The sequence below is a fragment of the Crocuta crocuta genome, unplaced genomic scaffold (assembly GCF_008692635.1).
Source record: "Crocuta crocuta isolate KB4526 unplaced genomic scaffold, BGI_CrCroc_1.0 scaffold1, whole genome shotgun sequence".
NCBI lineage: Eukaryota > Metazoa > Chordata > Mammalia > Carnivora > Hyaenidae > Crocuta > Crocuta crocuta.
Window position 1 is genome coordinate 1487187 of NW_027527930.1, and position 15894 is coordinate 1503080.

The window sequence follows — 15894 nt, forward strand, 5'->3', positions numbered from 1 at the left end:
AATTTTAAATTTAGCAAAAGTATCTTTGCAGAATAAGGGCAAAATAAAGGTATTTTCCGACACAGAAGTCATAAGCAAGTATACCACCGGGGAGCTCAATAAATGAAATTCTAAAACACGTCAGGTGGGAAGAAATTTATCCCATATGGTAAGGCTGAGTTACAAAAAAGAAAAGAGCAAAAAAAGGTGATATATATGTATGGGTAAATAGTGACACATAAACAAAATAATAAAATCTTGCAGAATTAAAGGACATTTAAGTATGTGACAATAGAATTAAAGCACATGACATAAATTATTATAGTAGGCAAACTGGGAATTAGAGTTGTTTAGTTTTTAGAACATAAAAACTGCATAATAATTAATCCTAAAACTTACTTGCATAAACCAATCATGTTCATGGATTCTGTGGGTGAGGAATTTGGCAGGACACAGGGATGTCTTGTCTCTGCTCCATTAAGTTTGGGGCTTGCTGGGAATCATCTGAACTTGCTTACTCATGTTGGACACTTGATGCTGGCTGTAGGTTGGTATCCTCAGTTTCTCCATGTGGGCTAATTTAGGCTTTCTCATGACATGACGTCTGGAATACAAGGGCAAACTTTTCAAGAGGGAGAGAGCTAGCAAGAGAGAGAGAGAGAGGGCCAAGTAGAAGCCATATAGGCTTTTATGACCTAAGCTCCAAAGTTATAGTTACATATGATGTATCTTGTTATATAAGTAAGCTTCATGTTAGATAAATTCTTGTTCAGGTTCAAAAGGAGGGAAAGTCTCTTCTTGGGATTTGGGGAGATTAAAAGCTTCTAGGGGCACCTGGGTGGCTTAGTCGGTTGAGCGTCCAACTTTCGCTTAGGTCATGATCTCGCGGTTTGTGGGTTCGAGCCCCGCGTCGGGCTCTGTGCTGACTGCCAGCCCAGAGCCTGGAGCCTGTTTCAGAGTCTGTGACTCCCTCTCTCTCTGACCCTCCCCTGCTCACGCTGTCTCTCTCTCTCTCCTAGAAATAAATAAAACATTAAAAAAAAAAAAAGCTTCTAGAAAAACATATGAGATTGGAAATATCGCTGGGGCCATTTTTGAAACTATAATCAGCAAAAGATAATGGTTTAGTCTGCCTTAATCTCAATGTGCATATTGTGATACAGGCTAATCATCAAAAGACAAAAGTAACTAAACTAGATATCTCAGTGTGGTTTTGATTTGTATTTCCCTGATGAAGAGGGATGCTGAGCATCGTTTCATGTGTCTGTTGGCCATCTCGATGTCCTNCAAGCCTAAAAAAAAAAAGTAAACTGGAAAAAAAGTGTATAGCTTAGGAAAAGAGAAACTGTATCATATATATTAGAAAACGATTTAACATAAGGAACTAGTTAAACAGGTTTTGGGACAATTGAAAACACCAACAAGGGATACAACTACTAAAAGGAAAAGGGTGAGATTATTAGCACCTGAAGTCTTTAGAAGAGATACCATGCAGAGTGCCAGACAAAGGTGAGAGCCTAAGAACCAACCAGAACTATCAGAAGAAAAGCCACTGCTGAGGTGATGCTGACAATGTCAGGAAGCAAATGGCAAAGGTCAAAGTCTCTTCTCCCTTTCTCCAGCATTCCAGTCCTTCTCCTAGTGCCACTTATCTGTGGAACTTAAAGCAAGCCAAGTGACAAAAGAGATAGCAGTCTGCAAAGTTTCAGAGTACAAAAGGTTGCCTAGAGTTGAGAGATGTCAGTAATTGGCATATATAGAATAAAAAAACTACATAAAAGGGCACCTGAGGTGGCTCAGTTGGTTAAGTGTCTGACTTCAGCTCAGGTCATGATCTCATGGTTCAGGAGTTTGAACCTTGCTTCAGATCTTCACTTCAGATTCTCTTGTCTCCCTCTCTCTCTGCCCCTGCATCACTTGCCTGACCTCTCTCTACTAAATAAATAAACATTAAGAAATATCACTACATAACAACAAATTTTAAAAGGCAAGAAAACAGAGAAAAAGAATCATGGAACTGGCTAGACAAAAAAACACAAACAAAAAACCAAAAAAACCCAAACCAAATCCAACCCCATGTCAGAACTAAACACAAATATATCAGCAATTACATTAAATGCACATGGCCTAAGTGTTTCGTTAAAAAACAAAGATTGTCAGGTTGGGTTAAAAAACCCCTAAATCCAAACTCCATGTTTAGAAATGAAGAAACACGTAAAAAATCTGAGTTGAAGAACTCTTAATGAAAATATATTTTAACCAAACATTAACTATATTATGTATCAAAAGTTGGTAGAATATGTCTACATTAATATAGAATATCATATAATTACATTATAGTAATATAGAGATACTTATAATTTTTAAATGTAGGGATGCCTGGGTGGCTCATTTGGTTAAACGTCTGACTCTTGATTTTGGCTCAGGTCATGATCTCATGGATCATGAGTTTTGAGCCCCACATTAGGCTCTGTGGTGAAAATGTGGAGCCTGCTTGGGATTCTCTCTCTCAAAAATAAATAAATTTAAAACATTAATTTACATGTTGGAAGATAGGCTGAAAATCAGGGAAGTATGCATCCAGCTCAAGAAATTAGAAGCAATAATAAAAAAAGAAAAAAGAAACAAAGAAAACAGGAAAAAGTGGTATTAGTAAGAGCATAAAGTAAGAGAATAGAAAGCAAAAAGAGGATTAAAAACAAAATTTGGATCTTAGAAAAGACTAAACACTGTCATTAACTGAAGATTATATAGAATATCTAAATTAATTTGCAAATAATTTACAAGAACCAATAGAGTTTCCACATACAGAAGCAATACAAAAAATTGTATTTTACACATAATCAATAGATTGTGGATTCTCACTTGAGAATATTTAGAAAAGGTGGACAAAATACATTAAAAGAATGTTGGATGGCACTGGAGAGCTAAGTTAGTAAATGATTAGCCTTCCTGGAAGAAAACAGAAATTCAAAGAAGTGAACCACTCATTTGGGACTTGTGCCCTTGGAGCTTTTGAAGATAAGAGTCTGTTGAAAAGGTAAAGACAGTTAAGGGACTAGGGATTGAAAGGTACAGTCCAGTGCCAGACAAGAGGTGGGGGCCCTGGGAATCCTAACCTACACTTTGCAACTCACTTCTGAAAAGTTGTAGGAGTAAGGGTAAACAAGAAGTAGAGGACTAGTAGTGTACAGCTCAGCTCTGAATCACATGGATAACTAACAAAATCTTGACTATGAAATTAGTCTTGAAATAGCAGTGCCCAAATGCCTCTGTGGAGGATGAAAATACTATGCAGGACATCAAGTTAGTTTTGCAAGCAATTTTTCAAATATAATATTAGTATACAATTAAAGATAACCCCATACACACAAGGATGTAAGATAAAGATTAGCTGAAATAAAAGATAAATAAAACCAGACCCACAGGAGAGTGCAGATTTAATCAAGAATATAAAATAATATTAAGGCTTTTCAAGTTCAGGTAGGTAAAAGATTGAAAATTTCAACAAGACAACCGGAAACTCCAAGAGTGACGGATTTGCATATTTGCAATGAGAAATTTGAGAACTGAAAATAAAATGGGCTAAGAATAACCAAGACATTCTTATAGAACAATAAGTTGGGAGGACTTATTCTGATAAATATCAGAAACAACATATCAGGTACAGTGGTGAAGACTGTACTAGCACAAGAATAGAAAAGAAGAAACAAAATATTCAGAGATGTACACATAAATGGATATTTGACTTTGGTGGCACTGCCAAAGAGAACATACTCATTCAGTAAATGGTGGTGAGGCACTTCACAGCATACACAAAATTAATTCCTCATGAGTTGAAAATGTGAAAGAAGCTGCCAAAGTCTTTAGAAGATAATATATAGAGTACTGTCTTGTCCTTGGATAGAGAACACTGTCTTAAGCAACTCCCAAAATACACTAACTTTAAAACAAAACACTGATACTTCTTAGTACCTCACCATTATGAAATTCTTTTTAGCAAAGAACATAAAGAGAGGAAAATACTTGGCAATAAATAGCTAACAGGACTTATAAAGATCTTCCACAAATTAAAGAGGAAAAAGACTGCCAACACAACAGAAAAATGGGCAAAATAATTGAAAAGATACTTTGCAAAAAAGAAAGCCAACAAACTTAGAAAAAGGTGCTCAATTGTTAGGGAAATGCAGACTAAAACTTCAATAACACAACTGGAAATTTCACTAAGTTGGCAATCTGTTTAACACCACTGTTGAGCAAAGTGTGGAAATACAGGTTATCTCTACTGTTAAGGCAAAACTGTTATTACCTAATAAAATGTAAGATGTGAACACCTATGACCAAGCAATTTCATTCCTAGGTATATATACCTTAGTTGCACTAGGAAATACATACAATAATGTTCATTGAAGAACTATGACTGCCCCAAACTAAAAAACACCCCAACTATCCACAGGCAATTGAATAAATTGTGGTATATGAATGCAAAGGTAAATTCCATAACCATGTTAAACAAACTGTGGCTATAAGGAACATGGATGATTCCCATGTTGAATGAAAGAAAGAGCCACACAAAAAATATAGTCCGATTCCATTTATATAAAGCTCAACACCCATCAAAACTAAACTATCTTGTTTAAGTGCATGATAGGTGGTTAACAATATAAGTAAAAACAAAGACAGAATTATCACAAAATGTAGGATAGTGATAATTGCCGGGTATGCGTAGGGAAGCTGGCTGTGATTGTGAAGGGACTATAAGGGACATTTCTGAGCTGCTGTCAAATACGACTGATAGCTGATTATACAAGCACTTAATTTTTTTTTAATGTTTATTTTTGAGAGAGTGCATTTGTGTATGAGAGTGGGGGAGGGGCAGAAAGAGAGGGAGACAGAATCTAAAGCAGGCTTTGTGCTTTCAGCACAGGGCCTGACATGGGGCTTGAACTCACCAACCATGCGATCATGACTTGAGTGGAAGTCAGACACTTAACTGACTGAGGCACCCATGTGCCCCAAGCACTCACTTTAAAATTAATCCTTAAGGGGCGCCTGTGTGGCTTAGTCGGTTAAGCATCCGACTTTCGCTTAGGTCATGATCTCGCGGTTCGTGGGTTTGAGCCCCGCGTCGGGCTCTGTGCTGACTGCCAGCTCAGAGCCTGGAGCCTGTTTCAGTCTGTGACTCCCTCTCTCTCTGACCCTCCCCTGCTCACGCTGTCTCTCTCTCTCTCTCACCTAGAAATAAATAAAACATTTAAAAAATTAAAAAAAATAAAATTAATCCTTTAACTGTGTATTAATACTCTATATATTCTTTTGTATATATATTTGAATATGTATTTCTCTACTTAAAAAACACAGCTAAGAAATGCCAAAGGAAAAATGAACACTGAAAATTACCTATTGAATACTTACTCTGATCCCTAAAATTTCAACTTCCTGATTTGTTTTGAATTTGTTAAAATAGTTAAATCCATACCTAGGGACTGTATACAAACTGATTATTTATTTATAATCACAATCAAATTTTGTAATTATAATGTTTCTTCCATCATTGAATTATTAGAGATTTTTCCCTAAGTTCTCAAGAGAACAATTTTCTGTTTTCATTTTTACTATTATATAATAGTGGAGTCTAAACATTGGTGACCTTTTTGTGCCTCATCACTGCTACCAGGATGTATTATAATAGTCAAAACATAAAAACAAAGATATACATCTATTTCCAAATTCTAGCTTTGGGACAATTCAGAGGAAATTACTGAGTACCACAACTGTTTTGAACTTTAAAAAGGACCATGCTCTAGACATCCGCAACCAGCAGTGTGAGATTTAACCAGATCTTCTAGGTTTTACACGGTCATCATTTTCCCCCAATTGTTTTAACAGAATTTTCAGAAGCCAAAAGCACTTTGAAATAATGTTCTTCTACACCCAGTGACTGTTTATCTTCATGATTGCAAAAACTTGAAAATTAGAAAAGACCCAAGTAACATCACTCACAAAACGAATAGCAAAATTGGAATCTTTGGAGTAAACCATGGAACAAGATTTACAAAGATACTGTCAAATTTCTTAATTTATTTTTAATAAGTAAAAAATCACTCAGTGGTATCATACAAAAATCAAAAAATTTTTGCACCTGGTATTTTAATCACCAAAAGTGATCTCATGGCACAGAGATAAAACAGATTAAAAAAAAACCTGTCATTAACTTCACTCTGGCTTTCCAGCTTAGAACTAAATAGAAATTAATCACAATAACCATTACCTACAGGTGGAAAAATGATGAAATGATTTCAGGTTTAATCATAAAATGAACTTTAATCTTTGTTGGTTTTGTTTATATCTGTTAAAGCACTGATCACTAAAAATAAAGAGTTGATAGCATGGTTCCAAATTTACTTCTGAAGAAATGTGGAGATTTAGGTAAAATAAAAAGCAAGCTATTAGATCATAGTTGAGAACTGCTGAATGGCTATTTGAAAACATCATTTATTATTTATCATACAAAGGAAATTGAAAGTGGGGAAGAGGCTTTTTATAGAAAAGCCCTTTTATTATTGCTAGCCTCAAGAATTCCAAGTCATAGAGCTTTGATGTTCCTGAATTCAACTTTAAAAAATTAATTTTAAACACTATACTTGAACAAAAATTACTTATTTCAAAGGTATCCATTTCCTTTAAACTCAACCTGTCCACTTACCCTTGTCTCCAATGCAGAGTATATTTTTATTCATACAAATTCACCCTCTACTCCCAAATATATTTTCCCAACTGGATGATACTTTTACAAAAGAATGAAACAATACAGGTGGTTGACCAAGTAATTTAAACTATAAATGAAATAAAAGGAAAGTAGAGAGTATAAGAAGATACCAAATAGGAAGTAATACTGATGTGAAGCTACTCTTTAGTTTATCAAAGTACTTATTAATGGTCTGAACAGGAGATCAGAAGAAAAGCAGGTAGAGGGAAATGACTTCCTGTGGTTATAAAATGCCAACTGCTTTAGAATGCATGATTTAGAAATAAAAGAAACACTCGCTGTTTTTACCAAGTTTACAGTGTTGAGTACATTTTATGTCCTTTTAGTGAAAGACTTTATAATGATAATCTGCAATATCTCCTTTCAGAAAACAAAGTATTCTATCAATAAAGACCTAAAAAAATAAATTTTTATCTTTGTCAACGCCTTTTCTGGGAATGTAGAATAAAATACGATTCCCTTTAAAATAAAGTATTATTTTTTCTGTCCATTAGGTTGTTGGAAGAAAAAAAAATCAAGACTCAACTAGTAATGATTTTTTTAATTTCTAGTTTCCATCTACTTCTAAGGACACTCCCTTTACAAAACGTTTTAGTCTTCTATACTAGGACAGTCAGGTTTAGAGTTCCAAATAAATAAAATAGCCACATTAGAAGGCATACTGAAGAATCAAATTAGCTGCATTTATCTGTTCACATTTAATCCGAGTTAACATGTGTCATCTGACCTACTGCTCATGGGTTACAATACTGATGCTATCAACAACGATCCTGATTTTTGGGAGACAGTGATACTAACAAACTGTAGTTAAATTAGCAGAGGTAACAGGACAGTAAACTGTAACGGTACAATTTAAAATGTCTACTCTTTATCCACTGCTACCATCTCTCCTCTTCCCACTGGTGTTAAACTCAAAGACTAATTATGAGAGGTGCAGGGTGCCAAACACTATTTGTATGGAAAAACTTGGCCTCAAATAGTGCACAAAAGGAAATTCATAAAATAAGATTAAATTTTTGGATAGTTGCATTTGTTACTTTCAATTTCTTGATCTTTTATCTCTTCTGGTGACGGATACATATTTTCTTTTCTTTTCATCCAGAGGTTAATACATAAATGTTTTGTAAGCATTATAAAATGTCAGTCCAGTTCAAAATTGCTTGTGATCATATCCACATATGAAGCACTAGACAAGTATATATTATATCCCAAAATGCTTTACAATTCTTCACTGTAGTTTTCTACTGATGTTTCCCTTAAATTAAGGCTTCATCAAAGAGAAATCCATAATACTATGAGTTGATTTTTTCATTCCTGAATTAAGTGCAATCTTTTCAAAATCAAGTAGTCCTGGAGTAAATTTAAGACATCTTCTGTTAATCAGTGTCATGACTAAAGTAGTATCTCACTGGAGGTCCAGGCAAATCTTCATCTCCGTCAGTGTCTGGAGCAAATGACACAGTAAGATCTACATATTTCTTTTCAGTAGAAGGTTTCACAAGTTTATGCATCCTAAGAAAAATAATCAAGGACAAATGATTTAGTAAATTCTATAAAATAAAAAGAGTGATTTGCTATTTAATGTTGCCCAGAAAATCTGGATTTATATCTAGACTTCACATTTATTTTTAAATATAATAATTCATCTGCTTTCATAGATTATAATTTTTCTTCACTAAACTCAAGATATTCATCTACCTAACAGTGAATCAATTTGGAACACTGCTAAGTACTGATAAAGAATATAGACCATTTGTTACAAGACAAAAAACAACAAAACAAAAAAACCCGCCCACACACAAAACCAAAATGTAAGCATTGTTTTGAAAAATGAATTATCCTCATACTCCCTATAAAGTGTGGAGACATCATAAATTCTTCTCAAGCATTTCTATGTGAAGAGTAAAAAGCAAGCTAGATTTAAATCTTCAAATGCAAGCTAATCACAGTGAAAGACATTCCTGAGTTTTACCTTTGTCTTATATTCCATGTATATCCTGGTCAGTAAAAAAAACACTTTATTATTGCTATTGTCACTGATACATTCTTAAGTCAAATCACCATCTATATATCCTTAGATTACTGGATTAGCTAGCTGTCTCCTACCTCCAATCACCTCTGTTGCCAGAATTCTCTTAAAGTGTAACTCAATTTTACGCTCTTGCTTAATATTATACATCTTATACCATGTACCTATCTCATGCTAAACTCGGAACTATGTACTCTATTTAATTCTCAATAATAGTTCTTTCCATTTTACAAAGGTATTTTGTACCATTTATAACTTCTCAGTCTTTTCACCATTCTTAACCATCTCCTTAAATCAATCCAAAATACTGATTTCCCAAACAGATCATGCACACTTTTTATTAGGCACATGCTCTTGCATAAGCTATTGCTTTGCCTGATATCCTAGCTCAAATGAAATCTACCCTAAGGTGAAAGTTTGAGTAAGTAGTACCTACAGTATTCTGTAAAAATCTTTATTATAGTAATTATTCAATTACATTTTAATGATGAACATGTCACTTTCTCACAGTAGACCATGAATTCCCTGAGGGCACAGGCTATTTGATAAAGATATACAATGACAAAATATTAACAGGAGTAACATTTATGGAATTACTTCTTGGTTGCTATTACATTGCTAGTCTTTACAATTATTTTAATGCTTAATAGCTATGGGCACAATCATTCCTACATATGGATGGAGAACTAAGTTTCAAAAAAGTTCAGTAAGCTACTCAATTTGACAAAACAAGTAAGTAGCTGGGGATGGATGTGAACCCAGATCTTTCCAAACCCAAGCTTGTCTAGCCACTTATTAGGTACTTAGTAATTATGTGCTAAATGAAAAATGTAATAAAATGTAAAAGAACATTCACAAAGTTTATCATGCTGGAGACAGCAAATACTGGCCAACTCTATAAAGCACTTAATTGTGAATTATTTGCACCAAATTTTAAATCCCACACATTCTGCTCTCATCTAGGTAGCACACAGTAAATTCTATTATTAACATATCCAAGAGATACTCAGGGATCCTAATGACAAAATAAGGTAAAGCAAATTAACACTTTCTCTATGTAATAGTGATTTTGTTTCTTAAAGTTACAGATCAGTAAGCCTGGATTATAATAACTAAAAAGTGATTAATCTCATTAATTGGTAATTATAGTAAAACCTGCATATTGGTTAAAGCACTTTTCATGCAGACTCATTTATTCATATGACAAATATTTTTATTTTAATTTTTATTAAAAAACTAAAAAATTTTAATTGGGGTATAATTCACATAACATTGTATTAGTTCCAGGTGTACAACCTAATGATTTGATATTTGAACATATTGCAAAATGAATAACAAATATTTATTGCTACCAGGCATTGGTGTAGGTCCTTGAGATATATCCATGACCAGATCAATTACAGAGTCCTGTATCTGTGAAGGTTGCATTCTGGTGGGGAGCACACAGAGAAGCATAAACATATTTAAATAGGGATAGGCCTCTTCCAAACAATCAGAGCAAAGGTCCCGTGCAGGAGCATTAATGGACTATTCAAAAAATAGCTGGAAGCCAGCAAAGCTGGTATACTGTGAGCAAGTGAGACAAGTATGGATGAAACTTAGAAGGGTAACTTGGAAGCAGGGCCTTGTAGACCACTGTTAAGACTGGCCTTTTCTGTTCCCTCTGTTCGTTTAGGTCTCTGCTCAAATGCCACCGTTTCTGGTGAGAATGTGACAGGCTGAAGGAATACCTCAACTACTCAGTATACCACAGCAACTTAACACTCCTTATTCTGCATTATTTTCTTCACAGCACTTACCACCATCTGATATACTTGTCAAGAGGTCTGCATACTTCATTATGCAAACCCAATTAGGGCATGGACTTTACTTTGCTCACTGCTGTATCTCTAGTGCCCACAAAGTACCTGGCACATAGCAGGCACTCTTCAAAAACATATTTTGAATAAATGAATGAAAGCAACAATTTGGCATTTTTATTTTATACTTCAGTCTCTTTGGCCTATCATTATGTGTTTCTACTTTTACATGGTGTATTAACCAAATCAGGTTTCTAGGCTTATTAGCTTACAAACTGGATCTGAACTACAATAAATTCACAAGGATATTATAATCCTATGAATCTCTCTTGAGAGGTAGCCTGTTGAGTTTGGTACATTTACGATATTATTGCCATTACACAGGAGTAAATTACATACTTTTATCTCAACTTTGATAATCTCTGTATTTGATTTTCCTTATATTTTAATTGTTGTGAATATTCTGGTATAATGGTCACTACTTACGTTAACTTCAATCTTTTTGCATGACCAGGCATTACAGGAACATAAAGCATTTTGACTCCCTGCACCACCATCGTTGGTTCAATTCCATACTTCTCCTAAATGTGATTACCCAAAAGAGAAACAATCAAAGCTACGTCCAAACATAAAATGCTGGGTAACAATGTTTACAATCAGTAAAAGGATAGAAAACAAACTTCTGCTAAATACTATTTATGAAAACCTCCAACTAGTGAACTAAGTAAATAAGTGTCTCACTTTGACTGCATTTATGAAATCCAAGAGGGTGAAGTCTTCTTTTCCATGTACAGTCCATCTGTCCCAAATTGTAAATGATATTCCATTTCTGTTGTAGAAAAATATTCAAAACAAATATCTTAATTTTTCTCCTTTTAGTAATAATAAAAAACCCCAGAAGTCCACTATTTGTGATTTAGCTACATAATGATATAGGGGGAAAAAAATACAACTTATCTCCCCATTACACCACACAAGGTAACCACTTTTTTTCTTTTAAGTTTATTTACTTATCTTAGGTGGGGAGAGAGGAAGCACAGAGAGAGGGAGAGGGAAAGAGAGAGAATCCTAAGTAGGCCCCACACTGTCAGTGCAGAGCCTGCAAAGGGCTAGAACTCACGAATTGCCAGATCATGACTTGAGCCAAAATCAAGAGTCAGATGCTTAACTGACTGAGTCATCCAGATGCCCCCAAGGTAAACACTTTTATCAGTAACTTGATCCTTCCAGTGTCTCATAATAAATCAGTGTCTTAGGGAAACAATTTTTTCTCTCTCTCTAAATAGCTGCATGGGTTTCCTATATGGATGTTACAGTCCTCTGTTACTGAACAATTGGGTTGTTCCAATCTTTGGCTATGATAAACAATGTCAGAATGAATATCTGTATTAGCTGTAAATGTATTATTTAAGATGAGTGCAAATATATCTGTAAATTTGACATATAGCACTCATGTCCCTTATTATGGATTACACCGTATTATACCCTCATCAGTAATACATGAAGAGAGGGCTTTTCACATTCTTGCCAAGATAGATGTTTCAAATTTTTGGTTGTTGTTAATCTGAAAGTGAAAAATGGAGGTCGAGGGGAATTGTTCTGCTCTGTCACATAGTATTGGGAATTAGATACTAAATCTCATGATACATTACTCTGACACCATAGTGGCTTCTAACTCATCTGAATTAGAAAAACATAGATGAAACCATAAGAAAGTACAATACTAAATAATGTGGCAGGTTAAATTCTGTGAGTGTTCTATGGCTGGTTTAGTCAGAGATGCTTTGCATAAAGCAAAAGAATAAAATTGGACCACTGTCTTACACCATACAATAATTAACTCAAGAGGTGACTGGCTGGCTCAGTATGGTACAGGATGTGACTCTTGATCTCAGGATTATAAGTTTAAGCCCCATTAACTCAAAATGGATTACAAACCTAAATGTAAGACCTACAACCATAAAACTCCAAGAAAACATAGGTATGAAGCTTCTTGACATCAATCATGGTGATAATTTTTTGGATTTGATACCAAAAGCAAAAGCAGAGAAATCTAAAAGTCTTCTGCACAGCAAAAAAACACCATCAACAAAATGAAAAGGCAATCTACTGAATGGAAATAAATATTTGCAAATTATGTATCTGATAAGGGCTGAATATCCAAAATACATGAAAAACTCATACAACTCAATAGCAAAAAAACAAACAATCTGATAAAAAAAATGGGTAGATGATTTGAATAGACGCTTTCCCAAAGAAGATATACAGATGGCCAACAAGTACATGAAAAGGTGCTCAACATCACTAAATATCAGGGAACTGCAAATCAAAAAAACCATAATGAGGTATTATTTCACTCCTGCTAGAAAGGCTAGTATCAAAAAGTTAAGAAATAACGAGTATTGGTGAGGATGTGGAGAAAAGGGAACCCCTGTGCCTTGCTGGTGGGAATGCAGACCTGTGCAGCCACTCTGGAGAACAGTATGGAGGTTCCTCAAAATATTAAAAAAAAAAAAAAAATAGAACTACCATATGATCCAGTAATTCAAACTTCTGGGTTTTTTCCAAAGAAAATGAAAATAACTCCAAAACCTATCAGCACCTCCATGTTCACTGAAACAATATTCACCATAGCTAAGATACAGAAACAACCTAAATGTCCATCAATGAGAGTGAATGGATAAAGAAAATGTGACACACACACAGGAATAGAATTCAGCCATTAAAAAAAAAAGCGTCATTTGCAACAACATGGATAGACGTCAAGGGAATTATGCTAAGTGAATAAGTCAAGACAAAGACAAATACCTGTATGATCTTACTTATATGTGGAACCTTAAAAACAAAACCAAAAACAAAGCAAAACTGAACTCATAGATACAGACAACAGATTGGGAGTTGCCAGGGGTGAGGGTGGGGGATGAGCAAAATGGTCAAAGGGAGTCCAAAGGTACAAGCTTCCAGCTTTAAGATGAATTAGTCATGGGTACATAATGTACAGCATGGTGATTAACTATACTGTCTAGCTGAAAGTTGCTAAGAGTAGATCTTAAAAGACTGTATCACAAGGAAAACAAATTTGCTAAATACATACGGTGATGATGTTGACTAAACTTGTGATTTTATTTATTATTATTATTTTAGAGAGAGAAAGTGTGAGTGGCAGGGGGGGATGGGGAGGGACGGGGAGAGTGAGTGAGTGAGAGACAGAGAGAGAGAGAAAGAATATCTTAAGCAGGCTCTACACTAAGTGAGAGCCCAAGATGGGGCTCTATCCCAGGACCCTGGGATCATGAACTAAGCTAAAATCAAGAGTCAGACACTCAACTCACTGAGCCACCTAGGTGCCCCTGTGATCATTTCTTAATACATACAGGTGTTGAATCATTGTGTTGCACACTTGGAACTAATCTAATGCATGTCAATTTATGTCTCAATTGAAAAAAAAAGAAATGCTTGATGAAGAGGAGATTTTGGCCTTTTTTTTTTCTTTTAAAGAGAGACAGAGAGCATGAATGGAAGAGGAGTAGAGAAAGGGGGAGAGAGAATCTTAAGCAGGCTCCACCCAGGGCTTGATCTTACAATATGACCTGAGCCAAAATCAAGAGGTGGACACTTAACTGAGCCACCCAGGCACCCCACTGATCTAGTCTTGAGGTTATGGCAAGGATTTAGATATACAGAAAAAAAGGAGAGGTAAAACTATGACTTTTTCCTCTTAGAAAGTAAAAATTTTATTTCATTCTCATTATGCAAGAGAAATAGATCTTCAAGCATACCTGATTTCAGTTCTTCTTACTTCAGATGTCTCTGTAAACACTATAATTGGAATGGCTAAATTAAGGAAACAATTTTTGTAAGCTTCAAACGGACAGTCGCCAGCTACTTTGATCATCTCCAATGCAACCTAGATAAAAAAGGTGATCTGATTATATAAAGAGCCTAAAACTTCATGACTTCCAATGTATCTATTTAATTTTCCAAAATTCTCCTCAAGCATTTTTCTGTAAAGAGTAAAAGCAGCTACTGGACTGAAATAACAAACTTCTTATAAATCTTTCTACTTTTAGCATGATCTTACGCTTTCAAAATTTCACCTGTTCTATATATGGTGAACAGAATCATTAAAAAATTCATTTGATCGTGTAATTTTCCTATTTTGGAAGACACCAGAACTCAAGAAATACAATAGTCTAAAATCATTTAATTAAGGGGCAGATAATTACATAGCTTCTAAGTATAACACTATAGTACATCATAACAACTAGGGCCACCCTAGAGATTCTGGGTTAAGGAAAGATTAAATGTTAAGAAATCTGATTCACTAACAGGATTGCACTTTTTCAAGGCTAAGAACTCCAATATAACCAAAGAGCAACCATTAAAGCAGTTCATTTTATTCAAGAAAAATAGAGTACCTGCTTCATATGGAGGATATAAGAATGACTAAGAGGATTATTGTGTGTAAGAAAAATTATACTGTTTTGACAAAAGATAATTTAAAAAAAAAAATTTAATGTTATTTTTGAGACAGAGACAGAGTACAAACAGGGGTGGGGCAGAGAGAGAGAGAGAGAGAGAGAGAGAGAGAGAGAGACAGACAGACACAGAATCCAAAGCAGGCTCCAGGCTCCACACTGTCAGCACTGAGCCTGACACGGGGCTCCAACTCACTAACTGTGAGATCATGAGCTAAGCCAAAGATGGATGCTTAAACCAACTGAGCCACTTGGGTGCTACAAAGGTTAATTTTTAAGTTAAATTGTTTGTATATATGTAAAGTTTCAAAATGTGATCTAATGTATTTTTAGAAATACATTTAGAAAGATTTAGAAATCTTAAAGTTTAAAATTATAAAATCAGTACGTATCACCCCTTCTCTACAATATGAGTGACTGGCTAGGGTGGTATAATGGGGAAGACAGGCTAAGAGGCAATGAAAAGGCAGCGTTTCCATTCAAAGAAGAATAAACTCACCAGGCCAGAAACTGCAGCAGTGGATGTTGCTATAGCAGGTATAATTTTACCAGCTATGCGCTTTGTTTTGAAACGGTCAGCTGGTTCAATGTTATACATTTTGGCACGAAGATTTGATGCAGCTGTGATGAAATCTATGTGTCCATTGTGATCATCATCTTTCTCAAATGAAAGCACCGCCATCTGAAGGTCACCTGATCATAACAACCAGAAAAATTAAAGTTTTGTAGTAACTTGTAAAGGCGTTTGTTATTTACTTATTTATTTTAAGAGACAGTGAGCATGACTGTGGGAGGGGCAGAGAAAGAGGGAGGGAGAGAATCCCAGGCTCCATGCTGTGA

General features: G+C 35.0%; 2 protein-coding genes across 2 annotated transcripts in view; one reads left to right on the plus strand and one right to left on the minus strand.

Annotated features, from left to right (window-relative positions):
- The window catches only part of STAP1 (signal transducing adaptor family member 1), a 65406-nt gene extending 54699 nt beyond the window's left edge, over window positions 1-10707 (plus strand). The window contains exon 13 of the mRNA XM_077750046.1: window positions 10453-10707. Within this exon, the coding sequence (XP_077606172.1) occupies window positions 10453-10499 (47 nt within the window). The 3' untranslated portion in view covers window positions 10500-10707. The remainder of the gene's footprint in view (window positions 1-10452) is intronic.
- The window catches only part of UBA6 (ubiquitin like modifier activating enzyme 6), an 81384-nt gene continuing 72764 nt past the window's right edge, over window positions 7275-15894 (minus strand). Inside the window, exons 29-33 of the mRNA XM_077750012.1 lie at window positions 15554-15747; window positions 14356-14483; window positions 11318-11405; window positions 11063-11157; window positions 7275-8260 (exon numbers count right to left, since the gene is read on the minus strand). Of these exons, the coding sequence (XP_077606138.1) occupies window positions 8125-8260; window positions 11063-11157; window positions 11318-11405; window positions 14356-14483; window positions 15554-15747 (641 nt within the window). The 3' untranslated portion in view covers window positions 7275-8124. The remainder of the gene's footprint in view (window positions 8261-11062; window positions 11158-11317; window positions 11406-14355; window positions 14484-15553; window positions 15748-15894) is intronic.